The following is a 27,808-nucleotide window of genomic DNA, read 5'->3' on the forward strand; positions in this document are numbered from 1 at the left end:
GCCCAGCCCGGTGCAGCCTCCGCCGATGGATGCGGCAGCCCCCGCTCCCTGCCCGCCCGGAGCCACCCCGCTTCCTATTGTGCCGGGAATTAATCCGGAGCTCCGCGGCTGGTAAACCCCCATCTTGCCCAAGGCTGGAGGCTCCTGATGAATATGCAGCATCCCCCCCGGCTCGTCTCTCCCGTTAGCCTCCCGTTTCCCAGCACGGTGCCGAGCAGCGCTGCCTCCTAGAGCTCCGGACTTTGGGCTGCTTTGCGCTCTCCCCCGCCGCCTTTGCACCTCGAGGATCCGGGCGCACGGACCGGCGTCCCCCCCTCCCCGCCCCCCTTCCCTCCTCCCCCCCCTTCATCCCCCCACCCCTCCGCCTGCCTCGGAGCCCTTCTTCACACTCCTCTCCCTCTTTTTTTTTTGGCTGGAAATCGACCGTAACTCCGGGGGGGCGGGCGGGCGGGCGGGGGGGGGGGAGCGGCGGGAGGACCATGGAAGAAAAGCTCCAGGCGCATCAGGTAGAGATCGACCCGGATTTTGAACCCCAGAGCCGGCCGCGGTCGTGCACCTGGCCTCTCCCCCACCCCGACTTCCCGGCGGAGGAGGAGGATGGGGGCGCGGCGGGCGGCCCCCCGGCGCTGGCGGCCGGCGGCGCGGAGGGCGCCGAGAACGCGGCGGCCCCGGCGGAGCGCAGAGCCGCCGCCGCGCTGCCGCCGCCCGGCGCGGACGTTGGACAGCTCCGCAAGGCCAAGACCTCCCGCAGGAACGCCTGGGGCAACCTCTCCTACGCCGACCTCATCACCAAAGCCATCGAGAGCTCCCCGGAGAAGCGGCTCACCCTCTCGCAGATCTACGACTGGATGGTCCGATACGTCCCCTACTTTAAGGATAAAGGAGACAGCAACAGCTCTGCCGGCTGGAAGGTACCTGCCCCCCTGCCCCCGACCCCGTCGCGCAACTTTCCCCCGCTCCTGGAGGCGCCCTCCAGGCTGCCCGTGCCCCCGGTGGCTTCCGCGCTCGGCAGCCGCAGCCTGACCGTAGCCCCTCACCGGGGTGTTTCGGGGCTGGTGAGTGAGCTGGGACCCCCTGCTTTCCTTGTGGCCGGGGAAAGGGAGCCGGTCAAGTTTTGGGGAGAGGTGCTGCGCCACGTTATGTGGGCGAGTGGAGGGTGAGCTTCTTCCCGATTCACCTGCTCGTCCCGCCGTTGGGGCTGTGCTCTGGCTCAGTGGCATGACAGTGCCCGGAGCCCCGGGCCAGGGTCCTCCCCAGGGTGAAGGCGATGGAGGCTCCCGCTCCGCCTGCAGGGCTTGGCGGGATGTGTAGTGGGGACTGAGTGGAGAGGGTGGCTGTGGCTGCCTCTGCTTCTGGCACGTGAGCACCAGAGCATTATGCATGACAATCCTGCTGCCCCAGCTCTGCCTGTCCGTGTATGCGGGAAGCCCCGTCAGCAGCACAGTGTGGGCACCCCCGGCTGTCCCAGGTGCTGGGGCTCAGGAGTCCCGGTGGTGTGCCCAGGAGGCCAGCTGGAGGAAGGGCTTTCCCCAAACAGGTGGCTCCTGGCTGGCTTTTGCACAGTTCAGCTCTGCGACTGTCTGCCTCAGCTTCAGAGGCTCAGTTCCTGCCCCAGCCTTCCCTGGGGCTACGTCCCCCTTCCTAGGGGCACGCACATAGCCTGCTTGGCTCCGTAGTCAGTTTTCCCAACTCTGCTCCAGGCTGGTGCTGTTGGTTTGTTAGATATCCCTGGTAGCAGCAATAATTCCCCCTCTTGCTTGGCTTGTACTGGGGCCGTGTTACACTGACCCTCCTGGAGACGGGAGAGAGCAGGGAGGCTGCCCAGAGTTGAGCTGGGCTTGGGCCGTGCTGGCCACAGAGATCCGTTACCCCTCCAACTGGCACTTGCTCGGCTCCCAGTAGCAATGCTGGGAAGGGGGAGAGATCGCCTTGTGTCCAGATGGTGTCAGTAAAAAGGAGACGGTTTCTCTTAAGCCCTCCCCTAAGCCCTGTCACCTCCAGTGCGATTAGCGTGTGTAACGAGGCTTGTGGCCTCTAATACCGGCCTGCTGTGATGGACGGGCTGACCTCTGTCCTGGCATGGTGTTTCCTGGTCTCTGTCACAGTCAGTCCAATCCGGCTTGCTCCTTGTTGGGTTGTACACGGGGCTGTCCTGGCCCCCCATTACACCCCCAGTGCTGCTGGGGGAGGAAGGGATGCTGGTCTCTCTGTCTGTCTGCCTGTGGCACCTGTGGCTGGGATCACAGGAGCTGGTGTTGCAGGTGATTGTGTGGAGGTTGGGTGTCCTCTCTGCAGAGAGATAGGTGACTTGCCCTGGGTTGTGCCGGGAAGGTAGGAAGGGAGCTGGTGTCCCTGGAGTCTCTGTGCAGTGATTTCCTCACCCTGGAGTGGGGGAGGGTGTCAGGACCTCTGGAGAAGTCAGGATAAGGCAGTTGATGATAAGGTCAGTCAAACCTATACCTCTGGAGAGATCTGTATGGCCTTGGGCATGTGCTGGGGGAGAAGGGCCTCCCCAAGGCTCATGCCCTTCGGTGCCTGCTGGTGGGGTGCACTGATGGAGTCAGGGTGGGAACGCGGAGCGGGCTCTGGGGGCACAGGTACGCAGTGGAGATGTTTGTCAGGGCTCTGAACTGGTGGCCAGGAGCACGAGGTGCCTTCGGGTGAGGAGCGAAGGGATTCCCTGGCAATCCTGTTCCCAGCTCTCTGCCATATGGTGTCACTGGGGTGTGTGGAGCGCTTGGGGATCCCCCATGCTGGGCGTCCCCAGAGGGCAGCCTGGGGGAGCAAGGGCAAGGGGACAGTGCTGTGAGTGGCAGCAAGTTTGTGTGCTGAGCTCTAGTTGGGAGGAAGCAGGGACGGGTGAGTTTATGCTTCTAATGGTATGCCTGCACCGACCTGGCGCATGGGAGGTGGAAACTGCCTTTGAGCAGAGACCAGCAAAGCTTTTCTCCCAGGTGGTAAGACCCCTGGCCCAGGGTGGCACAGGCTGGCAGCTGGATTGGGAGACTGGCACAAACATGACATCCTTATCATATGCGAGTGCCAGAGTTTGAGCCTCCGGTGGGTTGCAGGGTGGAGGAGTGACTGGTGTCCTCTTTGGAAGTATGAGGGCAATGGTGGGGACACTTGGCAAAGCATGTGTGTATGTGTATGTGCAAGGTGGCACAGGCTTCCCATTCTGCACTCACCAGCAAGGACAGCAACTTCCGGCCTCTGGGCAAGGACAGGCTTTGAAGCTAGCTTTGCCTTCCTGGATCAGTCCTAGGGAGAGGTGACCCTCAAGGGCTTCTCTTCTGGAAAGTGGGAATGGCCATACGTAGTCAGACCCATCTCCTGGGTATCCCCTTCCTCAACTCTGTGCCACCGGGGACCGCTAGCTCCTGAGCCAACACCCTCTCACACTGAAGCCTCCACCAGGGAGCGTGTGGGAGCAATGCAGGTTCTTCAGCTCTGTCCCTTGCTCCCCATGCCATTCCCGGGTGTCCCTTGTTCTTTGGGGTAAGGGTGGTGTCTGGCATGTGTCCACACAGCGCTGAGTACCTGCACTGCCCAATGTGCACTTTAATCCCAACGGAGCTGCATGGAATACTGCAGTTTTCATGAAGGGACGACGTTAAAGGAGGTGGGAAATAGAAAGGGTACAACACCAGGGAATGCGCGGGCAAGCTGGGAAGGTGAAACATGCGTGGCATCTCTCTGCAGAGCACCTTGGTGATGTCAGGGCAAGGAGGTGGTGACACCTTTGGGGCCATGGAGAAGCTGGAGGCATGGGGAGACCAGGGCCATGGCCTGCTTCATGGCATGTAATGTATGCAGAATGGAGGAAAGGCTCAAGGTCCAAATACTGTTGAGCACAAAGGGGTATTTGCACAGGCAGCCTGCTCAGTCAGGCCCGGCTGGAGGCGCTTCCCCATGATGGAGGTTCTGCAGGACAGCGATGTGATACTCTCTGTCTCCCTGGCCCTTCCTGAGCAGCCATCTCTGGGACAGAATGGGTCTGGTGGTGGCCCTGCTCCCCTGGACGGTGAACATGTAGCTCCATTGGGAAGGCTGGCATTGCTGCAGCAGCTAACAACTTGTACCCTGTAGCTTCCCTTGCAGTGGCATTCGGACTGTGTTTGAACCCTCCTATCCCAGCACAGTGGCTGGCCAGCATGGGCCCACGGCTGGAGCTGTGGAGCTACTGGGAGGGCAGAGGGCTGTGCTCTTCCCAGGTGTTGAAGGCTGCTACGGGTGCCCGATCCCTGTCTAGGCTTGTGGTTTGAGGACTGGTGGCAACCTAGGGGCAGCAAGCAGCGTGCAGAGACCCCCTTTGCTTAGTCTGTCTTGCTGCTGGCTGGGGACTTGCCTGTCAGGGGTTAAACATCCACACAGCCTTCTCCTGCCCAGCCAGCACTGGCACAGCCACAGGGCTGTGGCCAGCTCCTCCTTGCTGAAACTGGATTCCTCCCTGGTCACTGGCATGCATCTGAAGCATGGGGACAGCAAGGACAACTCTGCTTCGCCTGTGTCCCTCCTGGCTGTCCCCTCCCTCCAGCTGTCCGCCTGGCTTGGACTCCACGGGGGTGCCCCTGTTGCATCCTCTCCTCGGTGGGAGCTCTGCTCCTGGCCCAGGGCAGACTGGCAACTCCGTTTCTTGCCAATGTGGTGCCGCAGTAGCACCTGGAGTGCTGGGCAGTCAATTTTGCAGTAACAAGCTGTTTGCAGCTTATTAAAGAGCCCCTGGAGATCCCGCGTCCCTCCTGCCCCAGGCCTGGGAGAAGCATCATGGGTTTAAAGCGTTTCATTACCGAGCACAGCAGTGTCGGAGGGGGGTCTTGGGTAATGGGCTGTTCCTTTAATTAGCTCCTTCGAAGCATCCCCATGCTGGGGAGAGCAGGGTTGCCACTGGTTTGAGAGTCAGGCCAGGGGCATGGCTTCCTCCATCAAGGGGTGGCCGAGGCCATGCTGCCAGGCAAGGCTGGAGCTGCGACTCCTGGCTGGCTCCAACCAGTAGGCAATACTTTCCATATGCAAATGCCCTGCTCAAACATCAGGGCTGGAACTCACAGCAGAACCTTGAGGATCCTGACTGCATCTGACCATGGATCAGCCCGTAGGAATGCTGCCTGTACCCAGCAGAGGCATGTCTGGAGGTGACCTGTCTATCAGGCACTTAGTCCCCTAGGCTGGGGATTTATCTCACGGAGGGGAAATGGATGCCAGCGTGGGGTGTGTTTTGGGGTCAAGCCTCTGCTTTCCCACTGAACTGTGGGTTGTGTTATGCTGCCTTCTAGAGAGGTAAACTGAGGCACAGCTTTTAAACAGCCTGGCTGTAGTCAGCACTAGGACTAGGATCCAGGATTCTTGTTTAATAGGCAAGGAGTGCTCTGACCATGAGGCATACTGATTCCCCGGGGCCTCCTGGAGGTGTGCAAGGCAGCTCTGGGATAAGCGTGGGGTTGTTTCTTGGGGTTCTCTGTGCCGCAGCGGGCTGGGCTGGTGCATTGGGCACGTGCACCCAGAGCTGCTGCTGTTTCCCAATGCAGGGCAGCAGGCACCCGTGACTGACAGTTCTGCTTAATTAGGGAGTTGTTATTTTATCAATTCCAAAGCGCTTGAAGTTTTCTGCTCCAGCTCACGCTTTCCACTTGTTAATGGGAAACCAACACCCTCCGTCAAAAAGGCAGCAGCACTGATGCATTTTAAAGGTTCTGCTTGCTCCGGTTTGACATCCAAAATATAACAATCAAGCAATCAGCTGGTGCATGCCTGTTTGATGTGGCTCTGACAGCGCTGAAAACCTTAATTTCCCAGCCCTCCCCTACACCTCCTCCTCCTTTATATTGCTGGGTACGCAGTATGATGGGCTGCTCCTGAAGTGGTGGGCAGGGTGGACGTGGGAACCCAGGCTCTGCCAGGCCCAGGGATGCCCAGGAGCACTGTGCACTCGGGCTGAGGGCTGCCATGCAATGACCCCGCGATTGCAGGGCAGAATGGGAATGAATGATGCCCTGTTTGTTTCTGCAGCAGGGAGAAAAAGGGGCAGAAAGGGTGTTTGGATGGGAGCGTGGCCTGCACGCCCTGCTCTGCCCGCCAGCAGGCTCTGTCCAGGGCCAGCGCTAAGGGAGCACTTCACCTCCCTGTTCTGCATAGAGATCCCCAAGATATGCCCCCCATCCCAATATTAGCAAAGGAGGTAGAGCTGCAATCCTGGCCCAGAACACCACTGTGCTAGGTGCTGTACGAACACGGCAAAAATATCTTTTAGGGGAGCTTGGCCAAGGCATGGCTCTTTTGCTACCACTTGATGCCAAGTCCCTGCATTTCACCTCTTAGATTTGGGCTAGCGCATCTGTGTGGGACGTTGCCCTATGTGGCTGAACAGGTTTGAAACCAGGGCATGAGATAAACGGGGACGACTTTCCCCTTGGGGAGGGAACAGGCCATGCAGGAGAGCAGCGAAGGGGAAAGCAATGGGGAGAATGAGCTGGCCTGGTGGGGGCAGAGCAGGCTGGCTCCCGTTTGCCCCCAGGACTTTGAGCCCATCTCTGGGTTGGAGGAAGGCATGCGAGCCACCTCGCGTCCCCGGGGGCTGGCGGAGGGCGCAGTGCCGGGGCTGCCCCGGCGAGCGCGGCGGATGCCGCAGTTGGGGCCCCGCGGTGCGTCCCCGTCCTCTCCATATATGGAGATTTTCCAGCCTCGGAGTGACCGGCGTTCCCGGAGAGCTCCCCGGCCCGGGAGCAGGGGGGCTGCGAGGGCCTGGCGGGGAGCGCTGGGGCCGCCTGCCCTCTCTCACTAGGAGGGGAGCCACTCGTCCCTCTGCACCCAGGTGTGCCGGCCCTGGGGAAGCCCTTCCGCTTCGTCCCCCAAACAGCCCCGGAGAAGCCACCCTGGTCCCTTGTACCCACGAGTGCAATGCTGCTGGGGCACAGCCAGGGCTCCCCTTGTCTCCAGTGGAGCCTCGACCCTTTCCTGCGGGACGCGGGGGTCTCAATGCAGCCAGGGGTTTCCCCCCCCCCCAGATGCTTTGCACCCTTGCCTGCTGCGGCCACTTGCTGCCAGGTCTGGGCGCTGAGGCCACGTCCCTGGACTTGCCCTGGCTCCGTGCGTGGCGACGGTGCCTGCAGAGCGATGGGCTGCGCCCGGCGTGCGATGCGCTCCGGCGCCGCTCGCAGCGCTCAGCGAGGTGGGCGCTCAGGGCCTGGCCCGCGAGGGGTCCCCCAGGCTGCTCTCCTCCTTCCTGCCTCATTTTTCTCTCTTTGGGAGGTTTTTCATCTTCCTTTTTTTTTTTTTCTTTCTTTCTTTTTTTCTTTCTTTCTCTCTCTCTTCTGGAATTGCTTTTCATGCAGCGCTAACTGCTGAAGTAACACAAACCTGCTAAATGGTCCAGCTTTATGATAGCATAAAAATGATACTACAGCAGTGAGTGGGGCTTTATTAAACCCAAGGGAAAGGCTCCAAATGAACAGCTTGCTCTGCTCTTGGCTCCCCCCCCCCTTTATTTTTAATAACCACTGGAATATAAACTACAGTTAAGATTCTGCGGACTAGAAGAGCACTTGGAGTCTGTCACTTGCTGTCTCAGTGTGTCCCTGCCGCTGTGCGTGTGTGCCTGTGTGCGTGTGTGCATCCCTCCCTCCCTCTTGCTCTCTGCAGCCCAATGCTGTGACGTGAGTGCCAGATTCCCGGGCTGGGGAATGGATTTCCTGGTGTTTGGATTTGTACTTAAAAAGCCTCGTAAATATTTTGCGTGGACTCTGGTGCCCCGGCGGATCTGGCCAGGCTCAACGTAGGAGCAGGTTGAAGCTTTTGGAGCCCTGGGAACTCCTTGGCCCGGCTCTCTTTGGTGATGGGATCCTCGCTGGTATGCTGTCGGCCAGGAATGACTGCTGTGCTCGGGGACCTGGCAGCCTGCGGTCGCCAGTGATTTGGGAGCAGAGTTTTATGCTTGGCTCCTGATTTTGCCATGCCCTCATGGAGGGAGCAAGCAGGAAGGGGCCAGATCTCCCCTCCTTTCTTCCCCCTGCGTCATTCAGCCGAGCTACAAACCTTGGGAGTGTCGCAGGCTGTACTTGCTTCTCCACCCATGCAGGGTTTGGCAGGCATGATTGCGGCCGAAATTGCAATGGCTCCTTCTCGTAGCAGGACTAACGCTGGGGTACGGCTGCCTGTGCCCTCCAGGCCTTTGCCTAGGGAGAAATTTTCTCAGTAAGACACAGAGGGCACGGGAGAGCAGACCTGGGGGCAACAGGATTCAGAGGAGAAACCTGCTAGTGGACGGCTGGGGCAGAGGTGACCGTGGTACAACGGACCAGATGCTCAGAGGGAGCGAGGCTCTTTTGGGCTTTCGATTTGATGAAAACCCTGGGGATTGGTGTGGTTGATCGCCCGTAGGAAAGCTCACAGGCAGTGACTGAGGTGTGCAGAGGCACGGGCAGGGCCAGGATGTTTCTGTTCCCTCCATGCAGCTTTTGAGCCCGTGCAGGGGGCGGGTGGAGGGCTCTGCCCAGGGCTCTCTGGATACTACAGACCTGGGGTTGCCTCTTTTCCCTCTGCCCCCCTTCTTATCCTCAACCCTTGCATGGGGCTGTTTGGGAGCATGATTTGGCCCCTGGCCCCGGGCTGACCCCTCCACCCCTGGGGTCTGTCAGGAGCCCTTGCATCTCCCTTGCATTTGCCATTGGGTCTCCCACGGGCAACCCCCTGGCCGCGGATGTGCTCTGGAGCCCTGCAAGGCTCTGCGTGGGGTCTCTTCCTGCCCTCCTACCCCTGGCCGTGCCCCTTTGCCCCCTGGCCGCACTGCAGGGAGGTGCCCAGGCAGCTGCTTTCCCTCCTTCCCTCCCTGAACCCATTGACAGGGGCTCTCCAGTCCCCGATCGCATTACTTTTAATTAGCCAGACACTTCACGTCCGCTCCTCTCTCCTGCTGAAGGTGCCTGATTAGTGCCGAGGTGAAAGGCACTTTAGGTTACGGAAGGACACTTGGAATGGCTTGCCTGTCTGCTGCTGAAGCTCATTTTGGACAGCATCTGTTCATTATTATGTGTTGCCTTGGCGGCGTGCCAGCAAGCAGAACTGAAAGCACGGCACAAAGATTGCTTTCACCCGCCGGAGGAGGAGGCAGCTCGCGCTGGGAGCGGGGCACAGCCAGAGCGCAGCAGCACCCAGCTGCTGGGCCGGCAGCGGGGCCCCCCCGGGCGCCCCCTTTGCTCCTGGCAGGGAGGCCGAGTCCCAGAGCGGGGCAGCCCTAGCTGTCCCCTGCTCCGTCTGGCTGTGGGGCGTCCGGGCCCCGAGGCCTCTGGTGGGTTTGGGGGGAGGCTGCCCCAGAGCGTGAGAGAGACGCGAAACTGGGATGAGATGGCGGCGATCGCGCCTGGCGGGGTGGTCTGCACAGCCTGATTTTTCCAAGGGTGGCATGTCTTTCCCTTGCCCAGCGCCCACGCGGTGCCCCCCGAGGTGGTGCCCCGGGGGGGTGCGTGCCACGCAGGGATCCTCCCCAGCGTGGCAGCAGGAGGGCTGCCCGGGGGGTTGCTGCCTGCGGGCCCCCCCCGCCCCGGCACGGGTACCGGGGGTAACCGCCTGTCTCCACAGCCGGCTGCCTCCAGCACTTTGTTCCCGCAGATGTAGCGGAGACATAGCGCAGCGTGCTGCTCCCCTGGGGCCTGTGTGACACAGAGGAGGTTTCCCAGGCAGCGCCGGGTGCTGGCGGTCTGGGCACGCGAGGGGGGATGCCGGGACAGGCGCGTGCACGGTAGCTCTGCCGTGTGTCTCTCCGCAGAGCGGGCAAAGCCGGCTGTCCTCCCCGGCGCGAAGTGCTCCCTCTGCCTGCCCGAGGAGCTGCGGGACTGGGCCGAGCATCGCCAGACCGATGCCACAGGCTGCAGAGACGGTGGCCTTGGCATCTGAGAGCACTTTCGGCTGCCATGTCCCTCCTCTGCCAGTTGCCCCCATACCTTTCCCGGCACCGTGGGCCCTCAGCCTAGATCAGGCTGTAGCATGTGCGAACGCGTATGTGAACGCTGCAGACCAGTGCACCCCGTATGGTCCTGCTTTCATCCAGCGCCGTGCACGCGTGTGGCTGCCCCGGCATCACTCGCCTTGTGCGCAGGGACTCACGCGTGCATGTCCGTGTGCACATGCAACCCAGCGCTTCTTAATTTGCCCGTGTTGACTGGCGTATACGTGTGCGTGTGCGTCGAGGGCGCAGGGGTGCCCACGCTGGTGCACATGCTGCACGGTCGTGCTAACGCGCCGTCCCGCAGGGGTGCGCGCACGCGTGCACAGAGCTCGTCGCATGTAGGCGCTTGCGCTGGTGCCTGCACGCCTGCGCTCACGCTTGCACGTTGCGTTCAGATGTGCAAAGACAGCCGGGGAGAGGCAGCAAGACAGGCGCCTCTCGCCTTCCCTTACGCGCCCGGCTGGGTTTGTCCAGCCGCCCGGCCTTGCCCCAAGCGGGAGGGAAGAAAGGGCCTTTCTGCTGAGCGGTGGGTATCGGAGGCGCTTTGGAAGACGTGGCCGTGGCTTGGTGTGCGGGGTGATGCCTGAGCCGAGGAGCTGAGCAGACACCTTTGATTTGCTCAGGAAGGAGGTGGGGGGGGGGGGGAAATAAATAAAAAAATAAAAAAAGGCAGCGAGGGTTGTTAGAAGCCGCCTGCCACCTGGCGCCGTGCCAGCCCGGGGACGCTCCGAAGCAGACATGCCAAGCTGTAATTGCAGACAGACTCATTTCAAGAGACGAGACGGTTATTTTTAACTCGCGTTAAGGTAATGCACCGATCTTCCAGCCTGTTGGTTCAAAAGTTCACTCCCCCCCCGCCACCACCCCGACCCCGGTCACCCCCCCCCCAGCCACCAGCTCGCCCACCCAAACGGGTGCCCCCGGCAGGCACCCTGCAGGCGCCCCCCCCCGGAAAGCGCGCGGCCCCTCGCCCGCCGCCCCGGTGGCTGGGCGGCCCAGCGCGCGGCGAGACACCCCCCGTCCCCTTCAGAGCGGCCTTTGTTGTCTCCCGGGGCGTCTGGCTTCTCTCAGGCGGGCAGGGCAGGAGGCCGCGCCGGGGCCGGGGGGGGGGGGCCGCGGCGGCCTCAGGGGACGGCGGAGACGGGTGTTGGCAGGGCTGCGCCAGCCCCCCCCCCCCGTCCCGTAGGTGCCCCGAGAGCCTCGGCTCCCCTTGGCGGCCTCACCCGCGGGGGAAGGTGCTGGCTGCGGCCTGCGCGCGAGGCGCTGCCCCCCCCCCCCCCCGGCGGCGGGGTGCTGAGCCGCCATTGCGCGCGGCACCTCCCAGCCAAGGCCTGGAGAGCTCCGGAGAGCAGCTCCTACCCTCAGGGACAAACGCAGGCTCAGCCCCGCTGCCCGGCTCGAAGCCTCGCGAGGCCGCGGGCAAAACGGCTTGCTTTGGTCGCACAGCTCCGCCATGGGCTTCTCTGCGCCGAGCGGGAACTTGCCCTGGGGTGCTCAGCGCTCCTTGGCTCCCGCGCGCTGGAGAAGGCCTCTGCCTCAGGTGGCCCAGACCCTACTGGGAGCCAGGAGGCAATGCCTTGGGGTGCAGCGAGTGTTGGAGGGGCGCTTCTCACCCTCCGAGGTCCCCAAGTGCTTTCCTGTCACCCTTGTGCGGGTGGCTGTGCTGCCCTGGGGACCCCAGGTTTCTCCTTCAGCTGCAGGGCAGCTGGCTGGAGCAGAAGGCGGCATGGCATGGAGATGTGGGCGACCTGCCCCATCCCTTACCCCTAGGGAGGGTTTCACCCTGCAGCCCTCCTTTGGCTCGCAGGGCATCCCGGCGGCTGAGGGCTGTGCCAGTTCATCTGGGAGCCCAACGTATGGCCTGAATCTCAGAGCCGCCGGTCTGGTCGGACCGGCTGCTGAACCGAATGCTCCAGTGCTGCTTGTCGGTTCACGCCAAGGACTGCGCGTCGCAGCTGTGAAAACACCTCAGCCATGGCGGTAGCGAACGGGAGAGCCCAAGAGCCGCATGCAGCTCCTCTGAGCGTGCTGCCATCCGCCACGGTGCTAGTGCTAGCGCGCTCGCGTCCCTGGGAGCCGCCGCACGCCCTGGCAATTCAGAGCCCCGTCATGGGATATTTCCACTCTTTTTGCATTAAAATATATTGCAGATTGCTGGAAGGCGATGGGTGCCTGCTGTGCCGGGGGTAACACCTTTGCTCCCCTCTGATGGGCAGAGAGACTGTGAAAGGCAGCGCTGGTGGCTGAGTGGGACCCAGGCAGTGCCAAGCCTCTGAGCGGGAGGACGAAGCTCTGCCAAGCCTGGCGCTTGCGCCAAGAGCATCTGACAAAACCATCTGAAGTGAAAGCAGAGCAGAAACGCCTTATTGCACATCAGATTTAGACCTGTAATAGCTTTAACTAATCCTTTGCCCCTTGTTAGCCTCCCCTGTGAGGACTGCGGACACTAGGAAGTGGAAGGAGTGAAGCCTCGTGGTGCTCCTGAGCAGTAGCAGAGTGTCTGTCCATCTGTCCCCAAATGCCCTCGCTCTCTCCTAGCCCCAGTTTGTGTCGTCAGCAGTTTGCAAGCCGTCTAGGAACTCCCTCTGTGGCTGAGATGTCTTTTGTCCTTGGCTGTCGCATGGCTGTGATGATGCAGGTATCATCACTGCTACCTAGAAAGATGCTGGTTGTTTGCTCTTCCTCAGTCCCTGTATCCGCTTGTGGTCGTAGCAGTCGTTTCACATTTCCCTCTGCTCTCTCTTCCTGCCTAGTAGCATTTGTGTAACTGGTATAGCTGCTTTTGGAGTTTTGACAGGAGCACGAAGGGTTGTGGTCTACAAGGGCCTGAGAGTGACAGTGCAGGCGTGAACGGAGGTGAGACCTTGTGGAGCAGGGATGCAGGGAGCCGTTGCAGTTTTTATGAAGTTTTACTGCTCACCCTGCCTCTTCGCTGGCCCACGTGGCTGTGCATAGTCTGCTGGAGCCGATAAATCAGAAGGAATAGCTAGGATGCGTCAGTGGTGAATTGTGGGCCATTATCTGTAATGAGTTCAACTAGGATGGCACGGTGCAAACCGCGGGAGGAGTGGTCTTGGGAGCCTGGGATTATTTCTCAACGGTGACCCCAGCAAAGTACTGGGATTGTTCTAGATCAGCAGGGCGGCTCAGGCTCTGGCGGGGGTTGGTGGGGGGATTACATGTTTAAATGCTTTTATGCTCTGTGCAGACCTGCACGATGGGGAGGGTTTTCCATAATCCTGGTTTTCACATCCCCCTCTGAACACAGAAAGAGGAGTGGAGTGCGGACCACGCTGTGTGGGTCCCAGAGGCCTTGTCAGAGCATCCATTGATGTCTGCGGGAGCTGGCATGGCTCAGGTGGTTGTGGAGGACACATGCTGCTCAGCGTTCCTTGGATGGGGCTGCCCGGAAGAGCGCCGTGCGCGGTGGCTGCTCCCTGGTGCGTTCAGCAGCGTGAGATCGCGAGCACCCACTGCGATCCCGGGGATCAAGAAGGGAGAATCTCTCCCCTCCTTGCCTGCCCCATCGAGTAGGGCTATAATGCAGGAAGTGTGTTCCCCCTCTGAGGCTCCATCCCTGGGCACCACCTGCTCTTGGGAGCTGGGGAGAGGACGCAGCGCATCCCCTGCTCCAAACTGCCATGCTGAAGGGCTTCGGCAGCTAGGAAGCCTACTGCTTGTCGTCTGACTGTCCAGCAGCCTGGCTCCTTGCTCCCTCTGGGCCCAAGGTGGAGGGCATATGTAGAGATGCAAGGAAGGAATTAACAAGCTTGTTGTGGCGCAACAGGCTCATAAATTCCACGAGATTTTTTGAAACTGTCAAACCTATGTCTGTCCCAGGGATGTAAGACAGAATTTTATTGCTGAATGCTTGATGGTTGTTCCCTTCTCCTCGGCTGCTGTGATTTATCTCTGCACTTTGCGCTGATTGGATTAGAAGTTTAAATGCTAAGGGTGCATAACAATATATTTTTCTTATTAATATTAAAAAATCATTATTGGATTTTTTATAGTTCTGTTTTGAATTGAATCCCCTTGCTTGATTTATTCTCTCTCCCAGAGTAGAATTTAATGCTAATAGGAACAATCATTGCTTTGTTTTGAATCTTTGACTGTTTGGAAAACTTTCCCTGCAAAGGGAAATTACAGCATTATTAAGGGTCCATTAAAAGAAGGGTTGCCCATTCCTGGCTATTACCTGCAAGCCAGAGAGAAAACAAGAAAGCAAAGACAAAGAGTCTGTTTGGCAGTGCTCTCTGCTTACACCCATCCCTAGGTGTAACGTAATTATTATGCCAATTATTATAATCAGCTCTATTATGTTGCAGGTATTAACTGCAGGTCCCATTGGTTAGATTTCTTGTGGGACGCCTGGCTGCAAACATGTGTAAATCACAGCCGAGTCTGACTCTTCTGCATTAACCTGGGCCTGGGCAAAACGTGTGGGTTTGGCTGACTGCGATGAAGGGAGGTCCTGTGCGGGGAGCTGGGCTTGTTGCATGGGGAGCACTGTGGCCAGGCCTAGTGTGCGGATGCCCAGCCCACACCGCTGGCTCCCGCGGATCCCGTAGGACTGCCTTGGTGCTCTGCCCGACAGGTGCCTTTGGATGGATCCTGGCCATGCAGTGCTCTGCTTGCCAGCGCTGGCTACTGAGGGCTTGGACTGCTTACTTCCACAGCTTCTTTTCCAAGCTCAATCTCTTCCCGTTGGATTTGATACTTTTAAAAGAAATTTGAGAAACAGAATGGCAGCTCTGGTCTGATGCCTTTAAGCTGCGGTCGCCCCTTCGCCCCAGCAAGAGCAGAGCCTGTGGGCAACATATCCCTGGGGCGGTGGGTGCCAAGCAGCAGGGTGTTGACTTTTAATCTGAACAATCCCTTTAGCCCTGGGAGGTTCCTGCAACGATGCCATGGCTGAGCAGTACCTCTGCCCACACGACGAGTGGAGCCAGCCAGCCAGGCGTGCGTGTGGAGCTGGCGTACGGCTCCAGGCACGGGCGAGAGCCCACGCTTGTCTGGTTTGTCCAGCTGGTGCTGGCAGCCCTCAACCACCCCAGCTTTGTACCTGTCCTTGGCCCCCGCCACGTCCCCCCAGCGGTGGCAGGGCCCACCATGCCCACGGCTGGCAGCAGGGCTGAGCTCGCTGTCACCGTCTGCACGATCCTTCCGGGGCCTGTGCAGAGAAAGGCTGTCGGTGGGAAGGTTCCCCATACGGCTGAAACATGGCCGTGGCACTTCTTGAACTTGTTCCCTTAACCCTGTCAGCCCCGGCAGAGCCGAGGGACCGGGTTCGCCCAAACCCGGAGGAAAGGGTGATCCCTGCAGGGAGGTGGGAGGGAGAAACGGGGCACTGCTCCTCTCCCAGCGCTGGTGAGCAGCAGCTTGTGCTCCTTGTCTCCCATCTCCCCTGAGCGCTGCAGCCTCCTGGCCCTTTCCTGCCCACGATCTCATTCCTGCGCTGCCACACACGCAGCGCTGCCCCAGATAGCTGGCTGGGGCTGGGCTGCCAGCTCCGCTGCAGCCACGCTGCCTGCCTCGCTTTTGGGCAGCTGCCCGGCCGCCTGCAGCCAGCGGGGCTCTCGCAGGCGATGGGCAGGGCGGCGAGCGAGGTGTGGGCTGGGAAGGCACCCACGGGCGGCCCGGCACAGGCCCATGGGTAGGTGGACATGGGGCCACGCGCTGGCAAGCTCCTGGCGTTACGGGCTGTGCACGGGGCAGGGGCACGGCGGGGACGGGGCTGTGCATTCCCTGGCACCGCTGGGTAGCTGGAGACGTGCCCAGGCTCTGCGTACAGTGCTGGGACAGGCGCAGCAGCAGTGGGGAGCTGAGATACGCTTGGCACGCACCCGGGCTTGTTGGCGGAGAAAGCACAGCCTGCCCGGGCACAGCTAGGGCAGGCCTGGTCAGTTATTGCCCCGAAAAGCAGCAAGGCAGAGCAGGGAGGCTGCTCGACGGCTGCAGGGCTTACGTGGGAGCGGTAGGAACGTCAGCCAGAGACACCCGGCCCAGCTGGCTCTGTGGCCCCAAACTGGGAACCCGCTCGCCCAGATCCCACGGTGGCCCGGCACTCCTCTACCAGCGCGCGCGTCACTGCAGGTCTGCGCCATGCCAGGCTGTAAACCTGCGTGCCGAGAACCTGCTTCCAGACTCCCAACTGGCAAATGCGTTTTGCGAACCTGCAGCCAGTACTGTGCACCGTGCGTCTCCAACCTCCCCGAACCCACATACCCAGAACCCAGCCCGTGCTTGTCACACACCCCGTACCTGGATTTTATAGCCCTAGTACCTCTACCCAGCCCACCCCACACCTGGAGCTCACCAGGCTAGAGCCCCTCAGTATATCCTCACTACAGGATGCCTCACTCCTCTCAGCCCCTTGCCTGAGCCCTGCTTGCCCAGGGCACCTCACCCCAGTGCTCAGCCAGAGGGGACTGCCAGGGCACCCAAGGACCTGCGAGGCTGCAGTGCTGCGGTGGGGCCCTGGGAGCTGCCGGCGGCAGTGGCTTCACGGAGGCAGCCCCCCTCTTTGCTCTCTGCTCAGACACTGCCTCCCAGGGGTCCTGTGCATATTTTTGTCTCGCAGTGTCTCCAGTGCTGGTGCTTGGGGACTCTAGTTAAGCAGCTGAGCGCTCTGTGGCTCTCCTGTCATGCAGCCCCTCTTCTGGCCCATTCGTGCCTTCCCAGCTCTCCTGCTCACTGGGGCTGCTGGAGCTGGGAGAGGGGGCAGCCAGAAGGACCCGTGGCAGCAGGCAGGAGAGGGCTTTCACACACTGCACCGTGGGTTTCCCCAGAGCTACAGGACTCATTGCTCTCTCCTTGGTGCTATGTTGGGGTTGCTGGGCCCTGATCTTAGCCAACTGCTGATTAGGAGCTGCCCTAGGGTCTGCCTCTGCTCCCAGCAGTCTGTCTGCTGGGCTGTGCACTGAGCTGAGCACAGTGGGGAGGAGAGTCCAGCCTGGACGGCCAGGCGAGCAGTTAATTTGTACCTTGTCTTCTGTGGGAACTGTACTTTGGAATCATGGCTTGGGCACCACCACCTGCCCTTTGATGGTATTCCCAGTTAGACCAGCTCCTCAGTACACCCTGGATGCTGGGAAGCTCCATCTTCCCTGGCCACTGTTGGTGGAGACGAACCCTTTTGACAAGCTCCAATGTGCTCAGCTCTGTCTTCCCCTTCCCTTTGTGCTATGTGGGCCAGCTGGGTTACATGATGTCACTGCAAAATACATTGCTAGTTTATCAGCCTAGGGCGTGAGCTCCTGTCCCCCTTTGCCTGCCCAGCACCCTGTGACATGCTAGCAGGAGCAGGGAATTGGGATGTGCTGTCTGGGAATCTCCCAGACTCCTGGGAAGGGCATAACAGGGAGCATCCGCCAGGAAAGAGCTCACAATCATGGTCCTTTCAGCAGCAAGGGGATGCTGGAGGCTTGTGCAGGGAAGACTGGAGACTGGACCCTAAGCCAGCTAGCTAATGGAGTCAGAACTGCTGGGGCGGATTGGGGAGGGGTTTTCTAGAGGACTCCCCCATGCACAGTCGGCTGCATGTTCTCCCATGCTCTTTGTACGTGGCTCAGATCTCACAGGGGGTTTGATTTAGGTGCAAACGACTTCTTTTTAAATGTTCAAAGTCCTCTGGCTGCAGTTGTGTCTCTTCACGGCTTATGCTGCAGTGAACACCCGTCTCTACTCTGCGCATCAGCACAGCAAAGGGCTGGCCCACTCTGCCTTTGGCTCCTGAGCCCGTTTCCTCTCAGCTCTGGGTTGTGCACCAAGGGGTCTCAGAGTGCATTGCTGTCCTTTGGGGATGGCTCTTTGCTGGGGCAGGGATGGGGGTCCCCAACACACCTCTGCCTCTTGGCCTGTGTTTGTGCGATCCATTTTTGGAGAGCACATGGCTGCACTTGGCTGCGTGTGTGCGACTGGAGGCTGGCAACTGCCAGCGTTCCCACTCACCCTGCTTTCCCACGGCACGCTGCCATGCCTGCAAAATAGTTTTTCCACCACTGACAATGCTGTGGCAAATGCACACAGCAAAACAGAAGCCCTCAGTATAATGAGAAAATGCCAGACGGGTGCGTCAGATCCAGGGCTGATCTAAGTTAACCCAGACACACAGTGTGGTCTGGCTACCCCCAGGAAGGAAATGAGGAGGTGCAGTCTCCAGACCCCTCTGGAGCTGTGGGATGGGCCCCTCCTCGTCACAGCCTGGCGGCACCCCCAGTGTGCAGCACAGAGTGGATGCTCGCTCAGAGGTGGTCCAGCTCCCCTCCTGCGCCCAGCTGCCAACTGCTGCTGGACCTGCCACAGGGACAACTCTGCAGCAGGCCCAGCCCGGCTGCATCCTGGCACATGTCTGTGCACACATGTGACCCTGTGCTAACGGGTGGTAGAGGCACTGTGGACGCACACCGTGCATGGCCCTGGGACATCTGCCAGAGATGAGGCACAGGCTTGAGGGACCCCTGCGTGACATCCCCAGCTAAGGGGGATCCCTAAGGCAGTGTGTCCTTAGGAGTCCTCCCATGAGCAATGGACCATGTGGCCGAGGTTTCCCAGCACCCAGTTCACGGCCAGGCAGCTCTGGAATGCCGGCAATAGGATCTGCTCGCCCTCCACGTGCATTTCTTGGCTGACCCGCTCTTGTTTTTGCTGTATCCTGGAGCCTGAGCGCGCCAGCCAAGGAGCGGCTGTATGGGGAGGCTGCCTGCCAGGCCCCGGAGCCAGCTGCTAGACTGCAGGATTTATGGCAACAACAGCCCTGCGCAGAGTTAGTGATGGTGGCTGCAGGTTAGGTTTTGAGCACGAGGCCTTGCATGGAGGGAGGTGAGGGATAACCTCTGCCTGCCCCGAGGATGTGCAGTGGGATCCTGGCAGGGACCTTTGGGTCCACCAGTGGCTAGAGGCAGCCCTGGCCAGCTCTGTCCTCTCCAGAGCATGGCAGCAGCTCTGCTGAGCCCCATGTCCCATCATGCTGCCTGTCCCTTGGAGGCAGGGACATGTTTTTATGCCCCTCTCCAACTGGTTTGTGTGGGGCTTAGAGGGGTGCCCCTGCTGCTGTGTGCACTGGGCCAGGCTTATTTAGAACTTCCCAGAAGAGTGGAAAAAATTAAATTTGGTCGTCCTGAGGAAGAGGTTCTGGGAAGCAGGGCAGGGAAGTGCTGGGCTGGGGAGCGCAGGGTGCAAGGCTGTGAGATGTGGGGTACAGGCCTGGGGGACATGGAGCATGGGGCTAAGGGATGTGGGGAGGAGGGCTAGGGAACCTGGACCACAGCGCTATGAGATGTGGGTACAAGGTTGGGGGATTGGAAAGTGGATCTGGGAGGTGTGAGGGAGAGTACCGTGTGATGTGGGGTGCAAGGCTGGGAAGACTGGGTGCGGGGCTGGGAGATTTGGGGTACGGGACTGTGTGATGTGGAATGCAGGGCTGGGAGGTGTGAGGTGAAGGGGGATATGGGGCAGGACTTCCCAGCAGCAGGACCAGCCTGGCTCCCCAGTTTCGCCAGCAGCCCCCCCCCCGCCAGCTGCCACCCTTGGTGCAGGCCAACTTCTGGCCCTGGGTGCCTCCTACATGTCAGGGCTGCAGACACATGGAAGGTGAGTGCCAGGCAGGCACAGTGCCACCCTGGGATGGGTTCACCGAGTGCTAGGAAGGGTTTAAATCATCTCATGGGCTGGCATGTGAGCAAGGCTCTGCTGCTGCTCCTCTGCAGGCAGTGCCATCGGCAGAGGGGGGGAGCCGGTACCCAGGTCTGGAAGTCCAGGCCAGGAGCCTGCCAGGGGTTGCCTCTGGGCAGCAGAGGTGGGTAGGTCTACGCTTGGCAGGAAGATGAAGTCTGCATTGTGTAGGTGGCTGCAAACGTTAGTGCTTGCCTGTGGCATCCCCAGCCAACACTCACAGGTGGCTCCTCAGTGGGAGGCCCTGGGGGAGCAGGACGCCTGATTCTCTTCCTGGCTCTGCCGCTTCCTCACTAGGGCACACCGCGACAACATGGCCTCAGGAAGATAGGGCCAGCGATGCCTTCCGTCCCCAGGTCCCGTCTCCCTGCCCCCAGCCCTTTTTGCAGCACGAATCCAGATCCTGTCTGCAGAGAGCGAGCAGAACCAGGGGGCTCCTATAATTATCATTATGCTCTGAATAATTCATAGCAACATTACTCTGACAAAGCCTCTCCCTGCCTAAGCTCCCCGCCATGCCGCCTGGCAAGCGTCAGTGGGGTCTGAGGTGGTGTGAAGTGGTGAAGTGCGGGCCAGACTGGCTGTCCCTGTGGCTGGGACGGTGGGATGGGAATGGGTACTGCAGCACAGAGGGATGTCATCTGCCACTGGTGCTCTCCGTGACTGGGGTAGCCAGGCTGCAGGTCGGAGCTGGTGGCCAGTGCAGGCAAGGCATGGAAGAGCGGGTGGAGGAGCATCTCCATCCCAAAAAGGCCTCCAGGAGCCAGGCAGGGTGGCTGTCCCCTCCACTGCTCCACAGACTGCTCTCCCACACCGTGCGCCTCAATTTCCTCCTTGTCATGATGCCAGTGATACTGGCCTGGGGTGTGATTCCTAGGGTGAGCAGAACCTGTGTCTGCTCAGCCCTCTGACAGCAAGTATTTTGCTGCCTGGCTCAGGGCAGCCAGGCTTGGCTTTGTGGTCTCTGCACAAGTGCTCAGCACCACTGAGTCCTCAGGCCGTTCCTACAGGGCTAGATTTGCCTCAGGAGGGTCTCGGAGGGGGGCGTCCTCTGCGAGGGGGGTTTTAGCTGGCAATGGGGCCAACTGGGTGGGAAGAAAGCTCCTGGCACAGACCACCTCCGAGGCTGAGAGCTGCGAGGGGTTAAAAGAAATAAAGCCAGTGTGAAACTTTTGGCTCTGAAGCTGCAGGCAGAAAGTGCATTTGTAGCCGCAAGTGGCCGCCTTGAAGACAATCCAGATCTGTCTGGGAGCCGTCTGCTGCTAAAACCCTTTGATCCACTTACTTCTCTCCAGGGAGCTCCCTGCAGCTCTGGTCCTAATGCCCCCATGGCGACTGGGGCTTAGCTGCCAGACGGATGCAGAAAGACCCCCCTCGCTCTGCCAGGGAGGAAAACAGCATCAGAAAGAGAGTGAGAGAGAGAGGGGCTTTGGGACACAGAAATGATGCCACCAGGCTTAACCTGTGCAGTGCTGGATGGGGGGAACTGTCTGGGAACGGGAGGCAAAACTGGGAATCTGGACAGCACAGAATATTTCCAGGCTGTGGAGCGACGTGAGCAGATCCAGGGAAGCTGAGGATGCAGACAGCCTTTTTGGGTGGTTGCCGCGAGGCTGGGTCACAGGGAGATGGTCACAGGGAGGGTTCATGTCCCTGATGGATCCCCAGGCCCTCAGATCCTGGGAGCTCCTTGTTCTGTGCCTGACTGCCCCACCGCAGGGACATGTGCAGGGCTTGGCGTGAGGACGTGCCACTCGCCAGCCAGACCCGCCGGTGCTTTTGGCATCACGTGGGCCCAGAGTGGCTCTGCTTGGGTGAGCGTGTCCTTTTGCCTCCCTGCCAAGCCCCAGGAGCACGACACAAGCCTCCTTGGCCTGCAGCCCTCCTGGGGCTGGGAAGGCAGCAGTGGCATGTGCTAGCGTGGGGATGCTCTTGGGGGTGCAATTGATACTTGTCTTTAGCCTGCTCTGACCCCACAGCCATGGTTTGTGAAGCAGGAGGACTGGTTTGGTGCTCAGCTGCAGCGCAGGGTTTGGGGTTTAGCTGGTGTGTATTCATCCCCATTTCCAGAGTGCATGTCACCATGGTCCCTGTGCCAGCCTTGCTGTGCCAAGCCAGTGGGCATGGGGGTAGCAGTGCTGGGATCAGGGAAGATCTGGGGTGTTGAGAGCTGGGTTCAGAGGCAATTGGGCACTGTTTCATGGTGGGAAATGTTTTCACAGAACAAAAGCAGAACTGGGTCAGCTGGCCTAGATAGTGAATTCAAACCGAGCTCTGCCAAATGGGCCAGCTAAAAAACAAAAGTAGGAAAACCAGCAATGCTGGACAGACAGGACCCAGGCCCTGCAGGGTTTAATGAAATTTTGGGAATTTTAGTTCACAGAGATTACTTTGATTTTACCATAGGACATTTTTAAAGACTTTGAAGCTGAAAGCGGCTGCTCCACTGGACCTCAAAGAGACATCTTTCAGTGGGTTTCGGTAGCGCAGGTGACTTGAAAGACGCACTCAGCTTTCATCCTCGGGCAGGTTTGTTGTCTGCACCTCCACAGAGAGGAGAGAGATGCTGTAAGGGCTGGGACAGCAGTAGCTTAGGGAGTGAAGGAGTGATGGGGCCTGGCATGGTGCTTAGCCACGTAGGGCAGATCTGGAGGAGATGTTAGTGTGGGTTATACCCTGCAGCCAAGTGGAACACACATGGACTAGCTGAGGACTGACCCATTAGCCATGGGTGTGCGGTGTGCAGGTCTAAACATGGAGCGGGATGAGGTTGTGGGCAGGAGAAGGGGCATCACATTATATTCTCTCCTGGATGTGGTCTCGGGTGATGAGTTTGGGAATGGGTGCTCTGGAAGATAAGGGATGCCTTCTGCGGCTGCGGCACCCGTCATTTCGGAGACACTGATCTGCCCTGCCAACACAACGGCAGTGCCTCTGCAGCTGCCAGCAGCCCTGGCGCAGTGTAAAGACCGGCTGGGCTCTTTAGAGAAGGGAAAAAACAGTCAAGGAGGTGGCAGAGATGTTGGAAAGGCCAAGCGATGGTCATGGCCCGGTCTGGAGGGCATGAGGGGAAAGCAGAGGAGCTGAGGGGGTGGGACGGAGGTGTGAAAGGAGGTGACTCCGCGGCGCTAACAAAGGCTCCATTGAGTGACAGCGCTTGGCTGCTCCGCTTTGTGCGGAGCAGGAGGCTGGCCAGGAAAAACAGGGCCTGGAGCAGGGAGCACATCGTGTCCCTGGCTGGAGCTGCCGGAGCCCTCGGTACATTCTGTTGCGGAGGAAGCTGGCGCGAGCGAGGAGGCTCGGCTGTCAGGCCAGCTCTGCACATCTGACCCCGGCTGCGAGAGGCTCAGGGGCCCCCAGGCGTTGCGCCCTCCGACTGCGCAGCTCGCCATGGCTAATTGTCTGCATAATGAGCCCCATTGAGGCCAGCCGGACCCCCTCGCCCGCCGCTCGGGGGGCTGGAAGCTTGTCAGTTCTAGGTCAGCACTGGGGGAGAGGAGGAGACGGTGAGGGGGGTCAGATTGCAGACAGTGAGCGGGCGCCTTGCCCAGGAATTCCAGGATGGTTTGCAGGCTGCTCTGCCCAGGCAGCAGCGTCTAATTCAATTAAAACTCAGTGTCACGAAGCTGGGAGGCCAGCAGCGCGTGGGATCTGAGTGGGGGCCCTGAGGGGAAGGAGGCCGTCTGAAGGGCTGCCAGGTCCCCTGGGAAACAGCCCATACATCCTAGGGTCCCCACCTGCAGTATCTGCCCAGAAACCTGGCCTGTTGCATGCAGGGCTGTGCCAGGCATGGCAGGACACTGCTGGCAGGTGCCCATGGCCTGGTGAAGGTGCTGGGACCAGCCTAGGGAGCTGCCAGGGGGTGCCAAACCTCTGTGTTAGGAGCCATTAAGGCACAAATCTGGACACTTGAACCCCTCGGAAAGGAATCAGCATCAGCAGAGTTGTGCATGAAGGTCCTGGGCTGCACTAGCAGAGCTTGGGTAGATGCCAGGGGATAGCAAAGCCTTGCTGGAGCTGTCTGGGCTCTTGCGCCAGCTCTGGTGCTGGACAAGACCCAAGTAGGCACGATCACCCACGTGGTAGCTGCCTTCCTGCAATGATGTGTGGCTTCTCATTGCTCACATCCATTCCTGCCCACCCGCTGCCCAATGCACTAATGCTGACAGCTGACATGCCTTCCCCTTCCCCCAGCATCTCCCCCCCATCCCGTATGTGCTTCCTCACCCCATATACTCCCTCATGCCCCAGCATCCCCCATTCCACCCTCCTGGCACCCTCTATCCCCTGTATGCTCCCCTGCTTTGCCATCCTCCCACTCCTCATCTATGTCTCTCCACACTGGCCCTGCCACAATCCCCATCCCCTCACACCTCTGTATGTTGCTCAGCCACATTCCTTCCTCCTCCTCACCTGCCATGCCCTCTCCAGCCCATCTGCCTTCCTCTATAATGCCCTCAAGCCCCTGCCCCCTGCTGGTTGCCACCCCCATGCCACTCACACCTGCCCCAGCCATCCACACACCCCTCAGTCCTCTGCTGTCCCACAAATACCCTCCCCGACCATATTCTAGTGCTTACCTTTCTCCCACGTCTCCTGTCCCACCTTGCCCACGTCATATCTTGGCATTGCCCCCCCCCCACCTCTCCCTGTGAGGACACAGAGTGCTCAATAGCCCCCCTCCTATTGAGTGTCCCTGGCCTGAAACCACCATGTAGGAAGCTAAAGTCAACATTAACGACCACAAGGATTGTGGAAGGCATTCAAAACCATCTGGTTCAGGCATAGGTCAGTCTTTCCCCACAGTCCGGGCCATATTTGTTCCTCATAGCACAAGCCTGGGCTTCGTTTCTTCCTTCCCATTAGCAGGATATTTTGTGACCCTTCTGGACACCTCTGTTGGTGGCTTTGTTTCCAAATGTCTGATTCCTCCAACTGAAACAGCTGAAAGTCAAGCTGCAGCTGGTAGCGCGGGCCTGAGGATGGGCCTGGGGCCATGCAATGCCTGCAGCAGTGAGCAGAGGACCCCAGCAGCCTGGTGTGCTGATGCTGGTTCACAGGTGGGCTGTGCAAGATAGACACAGAGCAGGTTTTCAGAGTATTTCTCTCCTTCTGCTCCTGAGAGACCTGATCAGCAGTGATAAATGGCTCTGAGGATGCTGCCTTGCCCAGTCTGGAGTATCTCTACCTGCTGCCTAGTCCATGTTGGAGGGAGGAGAGCTGCCCCATTGCAGTGCCCATTGCTCAGCGTCAGAGTTCCCCGGTGGCCCCTACTGTGCAGGGCTCCAGAAGTGCTCTGGCAGGGCTGGCTCCTCCCTCAAGAAGCATCGGGGACCAGCTGCTCTGGCAGGCTCTGGATGATGTAATTTTTGCCATTACAGGTAAAGCTGCTCAGCCTCAGGTGACCAAGCTCCTCTGAGACCGGCAGACGGGGGGATTATTGTGTTCCTGTTGCTTTGCAACATGCTAACGGTAAACCTGCTGCATCCCCAGGTGTGTTGGTCTCCTCTTGGAAGGTCTGCTCAGGCTTCGTGCTTTGGTTGCTAATTCACCCTGGAAGGGGTATTTGGGGAACTGTTCTGGGGACCAAGAGGCTCAGTGCCGTCACGTGTACACTGCTCAGCACTTCTTACCCCACTGCTCACTTCTCTCGTGGTCCTTCGGCAGGATGGGAGTTGCCTACAACATTTCCCCCTAGCAGTGACCCTCCAGCAGCTCCCTTTGTTGATCTGCCAATTCATTGCCCCTCGTTGTCCTGGTTTTGTACCTAGTTTGGAGGTATTCCACACACACGGCTCCTGCGCCTTGCTTCAACCAGTGTGCAGGCAAGCGCAGCCCGGAGGCTGCTGGGCTGGGCTGTGGCTGTGGCTTTCCTGCCGTGGGGTAGGCCTCGGTGGGGATACCCTGCCGGGGGATTGGCTCATCCCTGGCGGGGACAGGCAGCTGAGATTTACAACTAGGAAAGTTTAGGGCATCTAGGGAAATCTTGGAGTGTCCCTGGTGCTTCTGAAGCCTTAGAGGGAAAACCAGAGACTCCGATTAATCTAAAGACAACGTGGGAGTGCTACTGGGGGAGTAAAGCTCACCTTCTCCAGGGTGCAATAGCTGGCAGACCCCAGGCAGAGTGCTAAGAGATGGGCTGATGCTGCAGAGCTTCAGGCAGGGGAATGTATCCCTGGGTATCATTGTGCTGAGTGCAGTGGAGAGGCAAAGGCAGAGCAAAAAGGTGGCAGCGAAAAGGCAGCAAAGCAGGCACTTGCACGGGAGCCTGGGCAAGGCTTGTGGTGCAGTGGCTCTTCTCTTCCTGCCACCGGTCTGCCCAGTAGAGCAGCCCCATGCTCAACGGCAAGTCCCTGAGTGGAAAGCCCTCACCTTGCCACCTTGCCAGCCCTTTCGAGAGTGGACGTAGGGTGGCAGTGGAGTGGTGAGGTAGTGGCCAGCGCTGTCCACCTCCTAGGTGCATGTCCCTGCCTGGAATTCATGGACCCTGTTGCAGGAGGAAACACAGACAAAGCAGGGCTATTGCACTGAGCTCCACCTTCGCTTACCTGCGGGATCTCGCTTAGGGCTCACCGTTTCCTTGGCAACGGCAGATGGCATCCCTAACTCCTAAAGCAAGAGTTTCCCTGCCTTGCTTGCGATGTCATCAGCTGTTTCCTGGGTAACCCAGAATCCGGAAGCTGGTCCTGGCAAGCAGGTAGAGGAGGACCTCAGCCCACCACCTTTTTATCTGCGGATGCATTTGCTGCCCAAAGGCAGAGCATCAGCTCTTCCCCTTTGCTGGTGAAAAGGCCGTGGTGATGCAACTGCCCATCATGGATGTGGGCATCTGTGGCCGAGTGGGTTGAGCAGTGCTGATGGGTTGGCAGGCGCCAGGGCTGCTGCTTTTAGACCCAGTGGCAGCATGGAGAAGAGATGGGAAGATAAGAAGCATGGTCCAGGCAGCCTTGGCAGGGCCGCAGGGGAAGGAGCAGCCTGCTTATCATGAAACCCCCAAAATCCCGTCTATACTTGGCTCCCTGAAGGTGCCTCTTGGGTTTTCTTTGCACTTTGAAATGCAGCACACGGGCGGCTTGGGAGTTTGGGGGAGAAGTGATACATATCTTGGGGACATGGTGGTGTTAGCAGCCTGTCTACCCCACTTCCCACCCCTGCACAAAGGGAAGTGGGAAAAAAAGAAGTGGGAAAGAGTCCAGACCAGTTGGTAATTCCCTTTTCTGATCACCTTTGAGCAACTGGTCTCAGACACATCTCAGCATCCCTGACTGGGAGCATTAACCCACTAGATGCCTCTGGGAGGGCACTTGTGGGCAGTGAAGTGGGTTGGGAATCCCCCTCTATGCTGGTCCTGGGAACATTTTCCTATGGGCAATGCCACTCCTGCCATGAGCCTGTCCTGGGTGAAGGCACAGATCAGAAAGTGGCCTGCTGGCTGTAGCTGTTTTGTGCTCCTTGTTCTATAAATGGATTTGTTGGTTATCTCCCAAGGCTTACCTCCATCCCCATCCAAGGCTCTGAGAAGCCAGAAGTCCTGCTAAGTCTGGCTACAGGAGGGTTAAACATTGCTGGCCCAGGGGCCTGAGGCAGGGGAGGATGTGAGCCCTCAGCTTGCACACGGGCAGGCAGGGCTGGGAGTCAGAGTACCCCAGGACAGTGGTAGCGCCAGGTGCTTTGTCTGCCAGCTGATCAAGAGTCTGGAAAGTCCCTTGCTGATGCAGCAGTTGTCAGCCCTGCCTAGGTCCATTGCGGGGCCTCCAGCTGAGACGACTAGGCAGGGCAGTTACATTTGGATGAAATTGGAGCCTGCAGTGCTGCAGCCACCAGGATTTCCCTGTGGATTGTGTGCTGTCTGCGCTGTACTATGGGACTGGGGAGGTGAAAGCAGGCAGTGACCATTTGCTGGTATAGTCAGGGTGAACTGTTGCTTTGCTGGGAGCCAGCCCCTTTTCCCCATGGCCCCTGCTTAGGTGCATCATCTTGGGCAGGGGCTGGCTTGGTCTCATGGCCTTGTCTGTGCTGCATGGGGATCCATCGGCCCTATCCCCCTGAGCACCTGAGAGCAGCAACCCTGTCCCAGGGATGGCTCCCTCCTTCCCAAGCACTTCTGTGGGACTGGACTCATGAAGGAGCATGCCTGTCCCGCAGGGTGCGAGCGTGTTGGTGCAAACTTACATGCACGAGTGTGCAGGAGGC

General features: G+C 59.5%; 1 protein-coding gene across 1 annotated transcript in view; it reads left to right on the top strand.

Annotated features, from left to right (window-relative positions):
• Nucleotides 1-474: 474 nt before the first annotated feature.
• The window catches only part of FOXO6 (forkhead box O6), a 53,627-nt gene continuing 26,293 nt past the window's right edge, over nt 475-27,808 (top strand). The window contains exon 1 of the mRNA XM_068917562.1: nt 475-911. Within this exon, the coding sequence (XP_068773663.1) occupies nt 480-911 (432 nt within the window). The 5' untranslated portion in view covers nt 475-479. The remainder of the gene's footprint in view (nt 912-27,808) is intronic.

Source organism: Struthio camelus, chromosome 23, assembly GCF_040807025.1.
Source record: "Struthio camelus isolate bStrCam1 chromosome 23, bStrCam1.hap1, whole genome shotgun sequence".
Lineage (NCBI taxonomy): Eukaryota > Metazoa > Chordata > Aves > Struthioniformes > Struthionidae > Struthio > Struthio camelus.